The 19,512-nt window shown below is 31.4% G+C and overlaps 2 protein-coding genes across 6 annotated transcripts; one reads left to right on the top strand and one right to left on the bottom strand.

Annotated features, from left to right (window-relative positions):
- The first annotated feature begins 796 nt into the window (after positions 1-796).
- Positions 797-4,499, top strand: LOC143252802 (uncharacterized). The gene is made up of 2 exons (XM_076505515.1): positions 797-1,020; positions 1,589-4,499. Exons 1-2 carry the CDS (start codon positions 1,000-1,002, stop codon positions 2,516-2,518), a joined length of 951 nt encoding a protein of 316 aa, XP_076361630.1. The 5' UTR covers positions 797-999; the 3' UTR covers positions 2,519-4,499.
- Positions 4,500-4,626: 127 nt separating this feature from the next.
- LOC143252803 (leucine-rich melanocyte differentiation-associated protein-like) lies at positions 4,627-18,874 on the bottom strand. 5 transcript variants are annotated; one of them, XM_076505520.1, is made up of 8 exons: positions 18,763-18,873; positions 16,634-16,703; positions 12,302-12,402; positions 9,397-9,523; positions 8,947-9,068; positions 8,088-8,263; positions 7,147-7,216; positions 4,627-5,288 (listed from the first exon to the last, which is right to left on the bottom strand). In XM_076505520.1, exons 2-6 carry the CDS (start codon positions 16,637-16,639, stop codon positions 8,104-8,106), a joined length of 516 nt encoding a protein of 171 aa, XP_076361635.1. In that variant the 5' UTR covers positions 16,640-16,703; positions 18,763-18,873; the 3' UTR covers positions 4,627-5,288; positions 7,147-7,216; positions 8,088-8,103. The 5 variants fall into 5 exon arrangements, with proteins under 5 accessions (XP_076361635.1, XP_076361632.1, XP_076361634.1 ...); XM_076505517.1 differs by lacking the exon at positions 16,634-16,703 and having other exon boundaries at positions 18,763-18,874; XM_076505519.1 differs by lacking the exon at positions 16,634-16,703 and having other exon boundaries at positions 8,133-8,263; positions 18,763-18,874.
- Between the last annotated feature and the right edge of the window lie 638 nt (positions 18,875-19,512).

The following is a 19,512-nucleotide window of genomic DNA, read 5'->3' as shown; positions in this document are numbered from 1 at the left end:
ACTATAGATAAAGTAATGGATTTCAATAACAAAAAAGTATTGTTTACACCAAATGATGCAATAAAAGAATAAACTAAATTCTAGATTTAAACTTTCATTTATAAATATGTGAGTAAATAAGATTTATCTATTCTTAACAGTCAACTAAAGAGTTTTTGAGAACTATGATTAGGTGTTAGGTATTTAGCTTAATTTATTCGAGATAGAAAAGAGCGTTGTTTGGCCTTAACAAAAATTTTATACTATTATAAGACATTTACCTCTCTCTATATATATAAGTGTATGTGGATAAATTTATATTTAAGATCTCTCTTTCTTTTTACTGGAACAAATCACATTAGAGTAATCCGAGTTCTGCAAGCTTGAAAACAACATGAAAAATGTATGATCTCATGAAACTGCATAGAAAATGTAGGTTTCAAACGATTTATCTCTTTCATTGATTAATTCATGATACAAGTAAGCAACAACGCACTCAGAGTTAGGGCGACCGGAAAGTTATCAATAGAAAATTAGGAAAAGTAAAAAAAAAAAAGACTTTACATTGTTACAGTCGAGTAAACAGACTGAACGATTCTCCTCAGTCTGTTGGCCTGAGACTGTTGACGCCTTCTTCGAGTCATAGCAGGGTAATTACAGAAACGTAAAATTCTGCTCTCCTTTTCTCTCTTTAGAAAACGGAAGCTTTTCTTTGTTTGTTTGTTTTTTAATGCATGCCACTTGGTTACCTTGAGCTAAGACCTACCTGACACAGATATATAATTTCTAACTTTCACCCTGCAGATGCAGGAGAGATGGTGGAAATGTATTTAAGGATAGACCGGGTCTGGAATGAGACCAGTTGAAGCTTCCTGACCACAGCGAGAGACGTCTGGGAGGTTGTGTTTCTGGTGCCCAAATCGAGCTATAGTAATAATCCAAAGGATATATCCCTATACACATATATATAGAAACAGGTGTTCTTTGAGGTTTGATTATTAATACTTGTAATTCATCACTATGCAAGTAAAAGCTCTGTGGGTAAGTTTAACCATTAGGAGAATATTAAGTTCAATTTTTATTATTTGTATGCTGCAAATATTACAGCCCAGTACTCAATAACAAAGTTTTTTTGTAATTAACTATTAATGATTTAACTTACAAATCTTGACAAGTCTTTTTTACTTCATGATGGTTGTGAAAGTTCCGCATTTAGAAACATAGACTAACTGGTATTCCAAACATCTATGTAATTTATACTTTACATATCCAGTTATACCTGTTGATAGCTTTTATTAATTACATACGTGTTCGATTATTTAAAACTTTTAAAAATGTAAATCACTAAGAATACAATGTATTATAAAAATCAATGGGTACTTTCGCTTGAAAAAGATATTTAGCTTCGTTTTCTTGTTAATGTTTTTTTAATACGAAACAATAAATATATATATAAACTTTTATCTTAATGAAACTATGCAAATTTATTCTTTTCCAAAAGGTATGCTATTCTCATGCTACCTTAAACAATGAATTAATTCATCATATCGTCTACAGATGTCCTATTACACAACTATGAAAAACATGTAGATTCTATTTTTTTCTACAGGTACAGGTTGGACTCAGCATGTTAGTGATTTCTTCGATCACTGCAAAAGAGGCAAAGGAAATCGGGGAAAAAGATGGCGCTGACTTACAGGCAGAAGAAAGTGGACTCGGAGGCTACAAGGTAGATGAGACTAGTCATGGAGGTTATGGGAAAAGCCACGGTTCCGAACATGCCCACGGGGATTATAGAGGCGCCCATAACCATGGTGTTAAAGACGTTAAAGGTTACGATGATTATGGTGGTAACCAAAAGTATGGGAAGGGAGGACACTATTACGATGGATATGGCAAAGACAAACAAGGATATTTTAGCGATCGAGGGCAATACGGGAATAGATACGGGGACAATCAATACAGAGGTCATGGGAAGGGGGAAGATATATATGGAGATGACTTTTACAAGTCGTCTGGCCATAAGAAACGTGGTCACAAAAGAGTGTTCCACAAGGAAGTGTACAACGATGACAACTCGTACTACGACGATGCTGAAGACAAGGACTATGGAAAAAAATATAAAGACCAACGTGACTACTATGATCACAACACTGGCAAACACTTCAAGAATCATCTGAATAATAACCAGTACGTTGGAAACAGATACGGTAATGATTATCAAAGGCGTGGTCGAGGTGGATATGATGATTATTATGGCAAAGGTTATAATGATGGAAGAAAATATTACAATGGAGGTAATGATTATACCAGAGGTGGAGGTGGTTACAACAAGAATAGTTATGGCGGGATAGGAGGACATGGTGGCGGTTATGGAAGATTCGGTGGTATAGGAGGACATGGTATTGGTTATGGAGGGTACGGCGGTCAGGGTGGCATTTATAGAGGTTTCATTGGCGGCCATCTGGGTCACGGGGGCCCTATTGGAGGTGTTGGTCCTGGATTTTACGGCGGGTACAATGGGTACAGGGGATATTGATGACTACAGACGACTGTGGTCAAATCATATTAATGCTTACCAAAGTGTTTAACAACTAAGACAAATAGTTTCAGAAAAAGGGTTTTGTTTACACTTCTGCATAATAGGATTTTTAAGTAAAGGCCTCGTTTTATTTTGTTAAAATTTACTGATTTTTTATCATTTTCACTGACTTTATGGACCATATATACATAATTTATTTTACCAAATGTATTCATCAGTACGGCTTTTTTGGTGTTGGTTTTTTTTACATAAAATAGTGCTATTAGTCATACAATTTAATCACTCATCTTTAACATTTTTAACATTTTTCAGATTATCTTAGCATGACTTTAATTACAAAGTAAATAAAAAAGTATAAATAATGTATTTATGGCGTATTATGGAACTATGAGTATCTGTTAAATTCAATACATCTATTTTGCAGGATCTACACATTAAAGATGATTTGAAGTAAATATATATTTCCTGACTTCTAGAGAAGAAAGTTCACGTTATTCTAATAAACGTTGTTGTTATTATATTTTAACTTTGTTTAAATAGCTTCAAACAACTATCAACTGAAGATGTTGCTTAGTTAACTTAAAGTCACTCTCAAAATTCAGAGGAGCAATTCGTTTTAAGTAATGATCTTTTTTTTTAATAAATAGTCTCGTATATGATTTCAAACATTTTTGTACAATTTGTTTAGTTAGTATAAAAATAAATGGCTGACGGTTATCAAATAAAAGTATTTCTAAATAAATAATTTGAAGTAACATCAGCTCGAAATAGTGAAAACTGCACATGATATACTAGAATTAGAATACTAATATTTCATAGTAGAAACTTTATCCATAAATTAGAGCACAAATATTTAATGTATTTATGTCTTACAGTGTATAATTTTACAGAGATAACAGCATACGAGTCATAAGTACACAGTTTTCATCACGTTTGGTTTAGGTATTTTTAGCTGTCACTAGTAAAGTGGTTGTATTTTTATTTCTGTGTACAGGTGTATATTTATTAGTACATTTAATAAATACGATAAGAAAATTGATATTTTCATGTTTATTGCAATAATCGTATAATTAAAAATGAATTTACCAACGTAAACTATTTGACAGTTTAAATATAGTTTAGTTTTTCAAAGTATTTAAACAAATAAAAAGATCATTAAGCGAACAGATAAATGCGTTACAGATCATTAAACCAAAATCACATAAGAAAGCTAATTTCTCACGTTTTCATTAGAGTCGCGTATTGAATGTATAATTAAATGGTCATATATAGATGCTTTATTTTTGTGAAGCCTTTTGTTCAACCACCATTTACGTATCAGCAGCTCACAACAGTAAACCGATTAATTTGCAGCATGTAATGTTTCCATACATTTCAAGCTTCCTGAGTTGTATTTGGTTAAAGACAATATTTAATAACTATCCTCAGTTTAAGGTTGCACTGTATCAAGAAACACCACATGTTGTAACGTTAACCTGCAGGTCATTCCTTGTTTCCTTGCTTTTTCGGTGCTCCCGTACCTATTTCGTAGTTATTTCATTCGATTTTTTTCACTTTTGTAATAATAAAGTTGTCAAACATTTAGAAATTAGCGTTTACGTTATTAAAGAGAACATTATATTCTGTGTGCATATTATAAAAAGGTAAAATACCATTTCTAAATTCTTAACTGACTTAGACCTTTGGAAACATTTATGATATTACAATGACATCAGCTGGTTTTCTTTCGGATTGTTTCTACAATATTTACAAAACACTAAACTGAATGTTTGAGAAATAGATTATCTTAGTGAAAGCCAAAACTGACAGAAGTATGAAAAACATTAATTTTGTATTTTTTACATCATACAATACCTACTTATAAATGATGTTTTACTGAACAGACTAAGTGGTTCATTTTCTTTTTACATTTTTTGATAGGTAGTTATTACCTTTTTTCCTTTAGATTATTTAGACTTCTAAGAGAAAATATAACAACCCCTATTATCGTAAGTAACAATATAGACGTATATTAAAGTACAGAGAGAGCTGACGAAACATGTCGAAAACGTATCCCTCAGTAAATTTAATGTTGAAAACAGAATAAGATAGTAAACAGTTCTTACTAACATTTGTACCTAAGTTTTATTAATTATTAAAGAAGACCACCTCATTCAGGTGTATACAGATTAAGAGTTCAGAAAAATATGTTTAAACCTACTTAGAAACAAATATTATGATCGGTTTTAAAGTTTCACGTTTAAACTGGCTGTGACACAGAAATATTTCGGTGATTACTCTATCGATGGGTCAGGTCACTTTTATATTCGATTGTTTCTCTTCTACAACTACAGAATCGTTAACATAAATATACTTTTTGTTTAATAAAGTATGCCTCTCGTTCACAAAAGTTTTAAAATGGTCATCTACAACATCACTGAAAGGTTTAAAACGATACGAGTTAATTAATACAAACAGATACAAACAATTACTTTAATATTAAGATATATTTCAAAAATATGTACCACCATACTACGTTTAGAACAAATACTACTTATAGAACAAAATGTGGTGGAGTGGTTACGGTGTTAGACTATGGATATGTGGTTTCATCATTTATGTTCCGTTACTACAAATTTGAAGCCGTATATCTGATTTATAGGAGTGACGGCCAAATCCCACTTTTCGCTCTGAAAAGAGTAGCCGAGTAGATGATTTTCCTCTAGTTCATCAGTTTAAATTAGGAACGACGGGTGCATACAGTCCTCGAGTAGCTTTGCATGAATATCTGGAAATAAACAAACGATTGTCGAAGAAAATATATATGTACTTGAATCTGGGAAAAAAGTTAACGTGAAATATTAACAATTAACATACATATAAACACACTGTTGAACTACCCATGAAAAGTAATTAAACATTCCATTGTGAAACATAGGGCCCACCGCAAGTACAGCGGTATGTCTCCGGATTTACAACGCTAAAATCAGGGGTTCGATTTCCCTCGGTGGGCTGAGCAGATGGCCCTTTGTGGCTTTGCTATAAGAAAAACACACTGAAACATATGACTGATTAAAATTCTTCCATAGAGCACTACGAAAATGGGGTAACTATGGTAACATAACCTTTAAAAAAATTTTGAGTGATGAAAACTGGACAAAGTATTATTTTTATAATTAATAATCAGCAAGACTTGCTCTGTTAAAACAAATTACAAAAAAAAACATGCATCTTGATTAAATAATTTAATTTCTGGATTTGCTGTATTTCTTTATAATGTAAAAAGTTGAATAAAATAACAACGCTGTTTGAAGTCTGTTTGTTAGATTTCGTGATATTCAAAACATAAGAAAAGTTTTCATTAGCTTATACAGAAATGATAGGCACAAAGTCTCTGTAATAGAACAGATTAGTAAAATACGTTTCTACTTTTTTTATTTTCTGTTGAGCGTAATATATAACTAAATTATCATCTACAGTCACAAAATCTAAGTCCTGTGTTTACATTTATAATCTTGTTCATGAATTTCCAAATGAGTTGTTAAAAGTTTCTCACCAATAAAACTGGTCTTTGTGTGAACATTAAGTGTAGAAATAAAGTTAGTACCGTTTTCCTTGTACACTAGAAACCGGGTTTCGATACACATGATGGGCAGAGCACAGATAATCAATTGTATATCTTTGTGCTTGACTTCAAACAAACTAACTAAATGCAAACAAACAAAATACCTCCTTTTTGTCGTATTGTTATTTTGAAATACAGGATAACTATATTATTTTATATTAACATTACAGATACCCTAAAATGTTGGCTATTGTTTGCATTTTGTCGAGAGCAATGAATAAATGTTCTTGGAGTAAAGTTTATTTTCTATAGTTTTGTTTTGACAAAAAAATCGATTTGACATAACTAAATTGAAGATTTGTCAGTTGTTTGTTATATTGACAACAACACATTAAAAACCAACAACAACAATAAAGAACTAGCCCAATACTATCGTTATATTAAAAAGTGGGGTGAAGTCATATAAGAACCAATTGTTTTTTAAGTTCATAACAGAGAAAAGTCCAAAAATGCAGTGTCGAGGATGAAGCAAATAAACGATACGTTACAAAATGATTTCTCTATCGATTCTCAAATGAAAAGCATCATTTCTGCATCGAAGAGTAAATATAAGAAAAGTGTTATGATGTGAATAATTTAAATTCACAAATGCAATTACATAGAGAAAGAAACTTGGAAACTTTATGTAATGTTTGTACATTAACATATATTTTATGAACTTAATTGTTTACATAATTAAACAATTTTCCTGTTTGTATTCTTACATCTAATACTTCTTAATTGTTTTTATTTGCTTGTTGCACCAGTTACAAATTAACAAAGAGATGAATGACCATATATTTAATTTAAACTAGCACAGTGAAATTAAATATATTAGAAAATTTTGATTTAGAATTTATGAATATAAACAACAATGTATCTTAACCAATAAAAGGGTGAAATAACGTGACTAATATAAGAAGTAAAAAAAGTTGGAATTTTAGTTGATAAATATGAGAATACTTAGGCATCGAAGTAATATTTTTATTTAACTTAATGCTGAAATTAACATGTTAATTGTTATGTGGTCAACAGTACTTACCACGAGTGATTTATGGAAATGAAGGAAGTTGTAGCTTTTCAGATTGGATACCATTCTTCTTAGGTGTTAACTGGAAAGGCGTAGACGTAGTCATGAGGCTTTTAAATACAGTTCGTTTAAGCTGTTGATTGTTCTTATGCACAAATTCGTATTTCAGTATAAACGTGTACGTATGTTACTATTTATCAACTAGACGTATATTTCTAGTTGTTAATACCTTTACCTTTTTTAACTAACATTAGAAAATATTTTAAATACTTATCAACACCTTTATGCTTCCCACAAAAACACGTCTTCATTGCAACAGTATAACATATCTAATAATATTATTAACTTTTACTGACATTTTCTTTACCTATAAATGATTAACCATTGGGTTATATAATGTAACCCCCCTCCACTTGATCAGCGGCAAGCTTGTAGACTTACAACGCTAGAATGCAAATAAACCATTATGTTGCTTTAAAATTCAAGCATGCAAACTTAATATAATATTTGTCGAAGGTGGCTACAATTTTTGGTAATAACGAAACATTCGAATGTTTTTAACTATGATTTCAAATTTCTAAAATTGTAAAACTTGTGATGACATAGGAAATTTAAAAATGCCAGTTTTATAATAACGACAAATTTAGTAACCATAATAACATAAGCACGTCAAAACTTCTAATTAAAATCACAAAAAACTATACTCTTGGGACAACTAATTCAATTCTATATTAAAATCGAACACTTAAAGAAACGTGGCAATGAAGGTATTTTGAGATAATCAAATGTTATATGGTTACTTTACGACTAGTACTAATTTAAGTGAATTATTTCAACTGAAACTACTATCAGAACTAAAGCATTGAATTAGCTAATAATTCAATAGTATCTGTAATATCAAGAAGCTTATAGGGATAAAATAACATCTTTATAATTTAAATAAACTGTTATACATTATAAAATTTTTGTTTATTTCGTTGATTGAATTTTGTTTATACAAAGAACGTTCTTGTTAAACCCCAAAACGTTTTCAAATGCAAGGATTTTCTTGGCCTTTTTCCTCTCCTGTGCTAGTACACGGGTGTAGTCCAGGAACTTAAGCTTAGGAAATTTGTGAATGACGTAATACCTATACAACGAATGGAGAAAAACAGAACAAAACCATTATGTAGATTGCAATACTTAACCCCTAATCTTCATATAATATGATTTTTGAAGCACAATGTATTAAAATATTGGCACAAAAAAGACCTTTGTATAAGAAAATACTGTGGTCCACCTGTCCTTATGACAAACGCAATGAAGCAAAGATACACGCATGACACGAATTGAAAGAAAACAAACTCAGTTATTTTAATTGACAGTTTCTGTTCTGTTACAGAGATTCAATGTGAATAACCTTACTGAAATATTTGTGTATCTGTATAATATACTGGCCTGACATATATTAAAAAGAATGTCTTATTTTAACTTTTAACAACTTTAATAACCTTTATTGATACTGATGTAAAACAAGTCAACACAAGTGGGATATATTTCAAAGAAAATCGAAAAAGTCATAATTAAATTATATATAGTCAATGATAATGGTTACGCAATCACACAAAGTAAAAATTTACTTGCTTTTTTACTATTTATTATATCATTATTCTAACTTTCAGTTCACTTCTCTTTTCTCACAAGCTATTATCATACAAAGATAACACTGTCATAAAGACAGTGAAACACTGCACACTTTTATCTTGAAGACCTCATATTTTGCACTCTCTCTGTTTATCTCTTAATTTGTTTACTCATGGTATAGAAAACTACCTGAAGTGTTGATAGGCGTCTTTATCCTTTTTTAGATATCCTGGATTACCGAGAAGACTAAGATACTGCATGTTCGGATAACATCTTGATAACTGGTTCATTAAGTTGTCCAGATCTGTGAACTAAATAACACTAATAAGACACGTATATAAACGTAGCATTATTTAAAATTACGAATCGTTTGAATATAATAATCTTGTTCCATAACGTAGAATAATTTTAAAGACGAAAGTTTTGTAAGTTAATTAATATTGTAGAAAAGAAAATGTTTTAATCTCTAAAATAATATTACTATAATTAAAATATGAGTGTTATATAATTGTAATTAGTACTGGCTATTATTAAAATTTTATTGTCAACATTAAGTCTTTTATACCACATCTGCTTAAAATAAATAATCCGAGAAAGAGAAAAAATACATAAAATAGAAAACCAAAATATTTCAATTACCTTGTTGTTATTTAGTGACAATTCTTGTAAACGAGTGTTTCTCACGAATTGAGTATTATCGTCAAGTTCGTTGTTGTCTATAATTAGCACTTCTAAAGCTGTAAAATGTTTCAACTCTTCTAAAGATCTAGTAAAAATAATTGAGATAAAACCTAGAAAACATGTCACTAATACACAACATATTATGTATTATATTATATTAATAAAGATGTTCAGTAAGTAACACATTTATATATATATATACGTATATGGAAGATAAACATGTAATTCAAATGTTGTTGTGTCAATAATGTGATGCTTGTAGCGGCAGCAAAGACAGATATTTTCTTTAGTTTATGGCTGTAATAAATTCGAAAATTATTGTTAAATGTGTTGCAAATGAAATATACCTTGGACATTCTCTTGTATAATATTGATATTTAAATAAATATCTGGTGGTAAACTTATCAGAAGTAATACATGTGGTGTTTATGGCATGACCATAGACCATATAGAAGCAAAAATTATCAAAGTATCAGAAATACGAATGAAAAAATCTTAAAGTACTAAAGAATGGGTTAAATGAACATAACAACCAGTTATTTGAATTCAAATCTAAGACTCACTAGAGTGAAAGAAAAGTACAAGTGTTTTTAATTCTAGGAGCGTTATTATTAACAAATATAAAACGTTTTGTTTCTTGTGAAAGGGACAAAAATGTTGGTGTTGTCAAAACTTCATTATAGCTAGCGTAACATGAATGAAATATAGTGTTCTAATTTAATATTTTGATGTTTTATTGTTGTATTTATTTTGTTCCAGTGAAAGGTTTACTACTGAAATGGCGACAAAATAGTATTTGAAAGGCATGTCTGGCAAGAAGTCATAATTTCATTGTAGAAACGTCGTTATGATTTGCAAAGTAAGATGCCCGTTAGTATGACCTTTTCAAACAACTTAGTTCGTTTGTCTAAATCGTATTCAAGTATAAAAAGTAATAGCATAATCAGAGGATACAATAGATTTGCACATTTTGCTCTAACCTATAATAATTTTGATAATGTTTGTAAGGACAATTATTTATTCCTTTTGTATTAAAATATGTACTGTATTGTACTTTGAGAAAGAGAACAGACAACTTGATCTCTAAATACATAAAACGGCAGAACAATACATACATAAATTAATACTCTAAGTATCAGTTTAAGGATTAAATGTTGTTAAATATTTATTTTTTGCATTGATCGACTAGCGTTTGGAAATTTGCTTTCCACCGTCACTATTAAAACTGGCGTGAAAATTTTATATAATAGTTAGAAAAAAAAACATATATTAAGTGTGACGAATTGACATTAACGAAAATAAATTTATATCGTACTGTCTTTCCTTGATTTTTCTCTCCAAAATTAATATATTTAATTTAAAATATTCGCCTATTTTGAATATATTAAATAATACTTATTGTTTTAATGTTTTCAGAAACATGGAAAAATGGTCTTAAAATACCATACAAAAGAATGGGCTGCATCTAGAAAGTTTAAATTAATGTAAGATATTGAAATTAATACAATAATTTTATTTAATACTTATAACAATAATATAAACAGAAGTAAATATTATTATAAAATAACTTCAGATATTTTCAACAATGAAATAGAATATTAAAGTGGACATTGTACAATGTTTGTATAAAATTTTCAGGTCGTTTTAAATGTTGCTTTGGCCCGGCATGGCCAAGCGTGTTAAGGCGTGCGACTCGTAATCTGAGGGTTGCGGGTTCACATTCCCTTCGCGCCAAACATGCTCGCCCTTTCAGCCGTGGGTGAGTGATAATGTGATGGTCAGTCCTACTATTCGATGATAAAAGAGTAGCCCAAGACGTGGCGGTAGGTGGTGATGACTATCTGCCTTGCACTAGTCTTACACTGCTAAATTAGGGACGGCTAGCGCAGATAGCCCTCGAGTAGCTTTGTGCGAAATTCAAAAACAATGTTGCTTTTATTTTTTTTTAGCATAAAGTTATAAAATGGAAAATCCTGCGCACCATCTGTGGCGAAGAACTGAACCTAGAAATTTAATATTATAAGTTCGGAGATAATATGATAATTGGAAACTTCTAAGATAATACAGGTCTATAGATGATACCAATGTCAAGTTTAATAAAAGCATCAAAGTATCAGAAATATTAATTAAAAAATCTTAAAGTACTAATAAATGGGTTAAACGAACGTAAGAACCAGTTATTCAAATTCAAACCTGAGATTCACTAGAGTGAAATAAAAGTATAAGTGTTTTTAATTGTAGAAGTGAGTTTATTATTAGAGTTCTTGTTTGTTTGTATTTTTTATTTCGTGCAGAGCTACACGAGAGCTAGCTTTGCTAGCTGTCCCTAATTTAGCAGTGTAAGGCTAGAGGGAAGGCAGATAGTCATCACCGCCCACCGCCAACTCTTGGGCTATTCTTTTATTAACGTATAGTGGGATTGACCATGAAATTATAATGCTCCAAGGACGAGCATGTTTGGTGTGTCGAAGATTTGAGTCCGCGACTCTAAGATTACAAGTCAGGCGCTTTATCCACCTGTTATATAGAGCCATTATTCTTAGAGTATCTAAACAGATAACACCTTTTATTAAGTTTGCAGCTAAATAACGAAATCACCCAAATTTATGTTGTTGTTGTTGTTGTTTTAAATCTAGATCTTAACGTTAGTGATAATTTAGAAATAGGAAAGTAACATAAACCAACAGATCCTTCTTTCATTGTGAACCTGACGATGACCGAAGAAGGTCGAAACGCTGTTCGCTCCTCTACGTGAAATATTTTCTCAACCCAAACGAGCCGTTTTTACATATATATTAAACAAACGAACCTGTTAAATATAAAGATAATTTGATTTAATTTGATAAATAAAATAATTTCTTACCTTAGAGCATTAAAACGCAGGTCTAAACATTTTGCCTGCTTTCCATAAACATGTCTCAGTAAAGGTGGAATTCTTTGCAAGTTATTGTTATTAAAAGACACCTGTAAAGTTATAGAATATTATTAATTGTATTATTGCACAAAATTTATATTGCTTATTGTATATTATTGTCATATTGAATATTGTAGAATTTTAATTACGAGTAAAACTGAATTAGAATATAAATCTAATGATTTGCCACATTTTCCAATTAATTACATAATTGTGTGAGCGGTATTAAAATTTAGAAATAATAGATTATTAAAATTCCATAAATATCAAACTCGTTTTTTGCCTATTTTTTTGAGAGTGGTGATGGATTTTTATTCTAAAACAACCATTAGATCTTCGTAGGCTGTGCTAAACTGAGTAACCTAAGTCCTAGAATATATTTAATTGTGGGGATCTGTTGTGTATATATGCAAAAACGGCTCGTTTGGATTGAGAAAATATTTTACGTAGAAGAGCGGACAACGTTTCGACCTTCTTCGGTCATCGTCAGGTTCACAAACTTTGTGAACTTACGCTCTTCTACGTAAAATATTTTCTCAACCTAAACGAGCCGTTTTTGCACATATATTTCTCTACAAGTGGGTTTTCTCGACATCACTGGAGAGCTGTTGTGTTTACTTATGTATGGATCTCAGAATGAAAAAAAAAGCACCCTTTTCTAATTCGCTTTCTTTTGTATTTCTCTTTGTACGACTAGAAGGATTTACATTTTATCTGAAGTCATTAAAACAATTAACTTATAAACATTAATGACAAATATCCTCGTCAAAATCTTGGGATTGAAGTAACTTAAAGGCGATTTTAAGGATATGTGAATACCAATATCATTTTTGTTCTAATGATATGATTATATAGATTACTCTAATATTTAAGCAACCATAGTTAGCTCTACTTGGACTGCGAGTCCGAGTTACCATGGTTTCTGATCCATTGCTTCAAAATGTGTTTTGCATTTTGAGGCTGTGGTTACACTATACATAAGACAGGCAAATCATAAAGTATTATTAGAGAAGAGAAGCCCAAGAATTGGTAGTGGGTAGTTCTGCTTAGCTGATTTATTTCTAGTATATATTTTTAAATTCAGGGATATCTTTGAGCGAAATTCTGAAACAAATATAATAAAGTATACATGCACCTGTATAGATCGATTGAATCATTGAAAATAGGTCTGTCAATGCGTTTAAAGTAACGTGTAATCTTTTTAAAAGAGATTAACGTGTAGGACTCTTTTTTGTTTTACATAATATAAAGATATTAATAACTTTGGACGAAATCATTGTGTAGAAATAATGCTTTTTTGTTTTTCATCTTAGCCTTCCGTATCTAAACGATAAATGTGTATGCCGATGCAAGAAGAAACAAAACAAGTTACACATTCACAATTGTTTCATTTTACGATACAGAATATCCCTTAATCTTTCAAGTGGAATGCTTTCAACCTATTGTGCAATAGGGTTTTTCATTTTTAAAAACATGGTTTTATCGGATTCTATATACACTCTGAAAACATATATGTATTCAGTACAAACAATTCGACATCATTATCAACAAATAATATATAATATTCATGGAAAAAAATTTGAAAATGTGACTGGTCATTCTTCTTCAACATAGTAGAGTCTATGACCTCTAAGAACACTCCTGTCATTTAATTTTTTGCACAATCTTCAGCATTGTGGCATTATTTTCTATGAGCAGTATAGGTGTTCTTTTCAGAAAACAACAAAAGATCAATGATATCTAGAACGAAGTCAATTTAGTATTGTTCTGGACCACATGGTATATAAAAACTGCTACATTCGGTGTAAGTAAAAACAAAATTGAAAATTTTGACATTAAAATGAATAGAACACATATAATAAGAAAATATATGTTGTCAAAAATGAAGTTTAATTATCACAATTTTAAAAGCTATTATAATGTGATATTCTTAAATGCACTGATTTCCCTTTAAAAGTAATTGGACAGATGAAGCAGAAAAACAGATTTAGTACAGAAAGTTCAGTACAAAATGAATCTGAACTTTAACTGAAAATGAGGTACTGAAACAGCCTGGACACAAAGCACAACATGGTGGATCAACCTTTACTTAAAAAAAAAGGCAAACACAACTATATTTAATGGCAACTTCACTGGAAAGCTCCCAAGAAATAAATATGGGGAATTTCTGTGTTATCTCCATGCAGAGTGTGAAAACAAGTTCTTATATACGAAAAACAAGAATATAATTTATATCAAGACATAGTTGCTATTAATGTGACTGGTCCCTCTCACTACAAAATAAACATCACTGTTTATGTCAATAAAGAATACTCCACTTTACACTAATCTCTCCTACGAGAACTTTCATGTGACACCCAAGTTGAATGACCCATTTTAGTAGATAACTATAGCAAGATAAACTCTTGACTGATATTCCGTATTTAGGCTGCATATACACTGCTGGCCAAAATCTTAAGGCCAATGAACATAAAGAAAATATGCATTTTGCGTTGTTTGACTCAACCACTTATTTGAGTTGAGCTTCAAAAGATGAAAATAAGAAAAGGGAAAATAAAAATACAAAAACCTTTTAGCATTTAATAATAATGAAAATATGAACACTATGAAATTAGCCTAAATACTAGCTGGTCAAAATTTTTAAGATCATACCAAAAAGAAATCCTAAACTGCGCAGAAAATGCTCAACAAAAGGTCTCAGTAGTGAGTTGCACGGCCGTCATTGCGAATAACTTCAAACATTCGCTTTGGCATGGTCGATTTAAGCATTTGCAGAAGGCTGGCTGGAAGTTTATTCCAAGTGGTGAAGATGGCTTCACGAAGATTATGCACTGTTTGGAATTGGCGTCCATTTCTTTGGACTTCCCTTTTCATCCATCCCCAAACATTTTCAAAGGGGTTCAGTTCCAGCGAACACGCTGGATGGTCTAAAAGAATCATGTTATTAACCATGAAAACGTCCTTTGTCCTGCGGGCATTGTGGATTGCAGCGTTGTCCTGCTGAAAGATACAGTCATTCGCACATACGAGGGCCTTCAGTCAATAAAGATGCTCTCTCCAACATGCCAGCGTAAGCCAGCTGCTGTTTAAAGCCCTTGTATAACATAAAGCTCTATTGTTCCATGGAAGGAGAAAGCACCCCAGATCATGATGGAACCTCCTCCACTGTGTCGTGTAGAAAATGTCTCCGGTGCGATATTTTTATCGTGCCAGTAACGTTGAAAGCCATCTGGATCATCCAGATTAAATTTTTTTTCATCAGAAAACAAAACCTTCGTCCACTTTACTATGTCCTATGTTTGGTGCTTCTCAGCAAAGTTTAACCGAGCTGTTTCGTGGTGTGGAAGGAAACGTGGCCTTTAAAGACGTTAACGGTTTTTAAAGCCTTTCTCTCGTAGATGCCGTCTTATTGTTCTTGGGCTGCATTCTGCATAAGTAAGGGCCTTAATCTGGTTCGTCGATCGGTCGATGTCTTGTCGGACGACCCGTCGAATCCTCCTGTTCAAAGCCGGCGAAATTTTCTTGGGCCGATCACTTAAAACTCTTGTTCCGTATCTCTCAGAGTCTTTTAAGAAATTTGCAACAACACTTTTACTACGCCCAATCTCACTAGTGATGGCACGTTGAGAGAGACCTTGCTTTTGCAGCTCTTCAATTCTGCCATGTTCAAACTCTGTCAACTTTTTAGCCTTTGCCATGTTTTTATCCAATGTAACACAGGAGATGTCAGTGAGAGATGTTGACAACGCTAATGCTTGAACACAAATGAGTAAATTTCGTTACGTGTTTACCGATTAACGCTTCGTTTAAGTATGGTCTTAAACTTTTGACCAGCTAGTATTTAGTCTAATTTCATGATGTTCACATTTTTCCTATTAAATGCCAAAAAATAATTTTTATTTCCCTTTTCTTATTGTCAACTTTCGAATCTCTACTGAAATAAGTGGGTGAGTCTAACAAAGCAAAATGCATATATTTTCTTTATGTTTAGTGGCCTTAAGATTTTGGCCAGCAGTGTATAATGACTGCAGAAGTATTGAAAAATGTTGTATTACTTAAGGAAGTAAGAAATATGTAATATACCTGCATACCACAATATCTCAAATAATTCTAGAAAAAAACAACAACTCTGAAATATATATTATATAATTATATGTTATATAAACATATACATTTGCAATATGCTGTAGTCCGGTATTAGTGATTTTCAAGTATAATTACTATACCTAATTTAGCAGTATAAGACTAGAAGAGGGAAAGCAGCTAGTCATCACTACCTACCGCCATCTCTTGGGTTACTCTTTTACCAATGAATAGTAGGATTGACCGTCACAATATAACGCCTCCATGTCTGAAAGAGCGAGCAGTATCAAAGTGAAACACCTCAATAATCGTCACAGGTTAATGTTTGATATTTTTTACAGCATTTCTCCTTCAATAACTTTTATGAACTACTAAAAAGCTATCCCTTTACAGTAAGGATTGTTATAATTGTGTTACATTTCATGGTGATTAAAATGAGCAGATAATTATTGTGTGTATAACTTTATTTCATTTAAAAATAAAGTAAAAATGCATATCGACATTCCTGAATATCTCATCTTTCATTTACCATTAATATGAAAATGAGACATTGTGGATGTAAAGGATATGGTAATCGGTTTTAAAGCTACAAGATATTACACAAAATGTTCACAAAATTATCAGCGTTGGATAGTTTGAAATCATTCTTTTCATACCATTTTCATAAACAGTTTTTCTCTAAAAGTTTTCTGCATTATTACAAACCTGTATTCAAAGTATTTCTTTTTTGTCTTGTTTTGCTTTTTATAAAACAAAATTTTAATTTGTTGTATTCACTTAACCTACGAACTCACTGGAAACAATAACAAGAAATCTTATAAATTTGTAATAGAAAAAAACCCACAAGCGGAGCATCACCACCAAGAAAAATTAATATACATTATCAAACAATAGGTTAATCGCTATTTTACATCAATTAGGATCTCATATTCGTAAGTATTTTTATTTCACCAATCAAGGTACCCCAAAATGAATACATTTTTTCAATTTTCTTCCAGAAGCACACAGTCCAGCAATTCTCTAAACTCCGCGATATCTGATCTTACAACTAAAACACCATTTTTTGGTTCTGTCTTGAAATTCAAAAACAATAACAACTGTTTGTAACCTGTCAAGTTTCCCGAATTCGGTCACATCAATTCGCAAACCAGGGATTTAAAAATGATAGTTTAATAAAACAAAACTAGCAAAAAGAAAAATCAAATATTCACCTTCTCGGAGAGTGGTTAAGTTTCTGGAAATATGAAGTGGAAGTTCTCTTAAGTTCAGATGTCATTTTACTAACTTAGAGCCTTAAAATCCTGGTTTCGATTTATCATTGCGTTCAAACAAGCAAAGACTCTGAACTAGGCAGTAGGAATGCACCCAATAATGTGTGGTTTAATACTAGAACATTTTATTATTAAGGCCAGGTGGGTTAAAGCGTACGATTCGTAATCTGAGGGTCGCGAGTTCGCATCCCACTCGCACCAAACATGCTTGCCCTTTCAGCCGTGGAGGCGTTATAATGTGACGGTCAATCCCACTATTCGTTGGTAAAAAAGTAGCCCAAGAGTTGGCGGTGGGTGATGATGACTAGCTGTCTTCCCTCTAGACTTACACTGCAAAATTAGGGACGGCTATCGCAAATAGCCCTCGAGTAGCCTTGCGCGATATTCCAAAACAAACATTGTATTATTAATTTAACTTTGGACAAGCTAAGCTGGGAAATACTGGAGTATTCTACAATAGTAACATAATATTGGAATAATAAAATATACATCTACGGGAATAAGCAAGCATTTATTGTGTTTATAGCTTTCATAGATATCTTACAAACGCTGATTTACAGGTGTAATATATTTTTATGCTGTTTTGCTTATAATAATGTCCAAAAACTTGATTTCTTCATCGAGATATTATTTAATCTTGTATTTTGCAGCGTTTAGCTTAAACATATACATTTGCAATATGCTGTAGTCCGGTATTAGTGATTTTCAAGTATAATTAAACCGATTCTTATTTAAATATTGTTATATACCCCTTACATGTTTCACTTTAAAATTACGATATTCACTGTCGCAAAGTAGAGTAATAATGTTAAAACATGCTGCTTAAACAGGATATTGTTTATCTCAGTTACTTCTTGACTTTTTTTATTGTACTATGCTGTCATTTAAAAATAGTCTTGTAAATAACGTTATTGCTCAAAATTACGATATGTTATTGAATTTTGCGACATTCATGTTTTATAATTTATGAAGCTTTATTCCAACAAATCAAAAAGCCACTTGTTAAATTAATATTATTATGTTATGTTGTACACTATAACCATGTAAGGAACTTACCACGTCAGCATGAAAAGTGAGTATAAGCGCAGAAAGATTCATGGCCAAACCCTCAGTTTGTACATGTACATAAGCACCACTCTTAAAGTTTTGTCACCCCATGGAACTGGTCTACTATTGTATAAAGTTAGCAAATATATGATGATGCTGATAAAAACGAACAACATTCTTCCTGATTGGCTATTAATTCAACAATTATCTTGAACAAAAAATATTAAGATAAAAGAAACAAATATCAACTGCCAAGATTTTCTGCCGTCCTCCATTGTGTTACAAACAATGACTTTGAACCTTTTACCCAGACGTGATGTCAAAAGTTTTGTGTCAGCATATATTAATAAACTTGAGATAACTTATTTTCATTGATCTTATTAAAATATGTTATTAATTACGAATTATAGACCTTGCTATTTCATTGACATTGGTAATTCGTACGTTTAATCTAAATATTGACTATAATTTAAAAAGCAACTTTTAATAATTAATTATAAGTCTCTAAATGTTTGTTCTTATATCCCAAACAGCAAAATGGTGAATTGTTTTAATTACAAACAAATAATTTTACTTTTCTTGTTGTTGGTCTATATAATATATGTATGTGTGTGTGTGCGTATAGAGACTTATTGTGTTACGTTAACTTGATAGTAGTGACCTGAGGACATTTCTTTAAGAGATTAAAAAGATTTCTCAATATCTTAAAGCAGTCAAGTGGTTATCCTTATTACATCTCTAATTTATCATTACTCCATT

Source organism: Tachypleus tridentatus, chromosome 6 (assembly GCF_004210375.1).
Source record: "Tachypleus tridentatus isolate NWPU-2018 chromosome 6, ASM421037v1, whole genome shotgun sequence".
NCBI classification, from domain to species: Eukaryota; Metazoa; Arthropoda; class Merostomata; order Xiphosura; family Limulidae; genus Tachypleus; species Tachypleus tridentatus.
The sequence above is the reverse complement of the archived record's forward strand: the minus strand, read 5'-3'. Positions and strand labels throughout refer to the sequence as shown.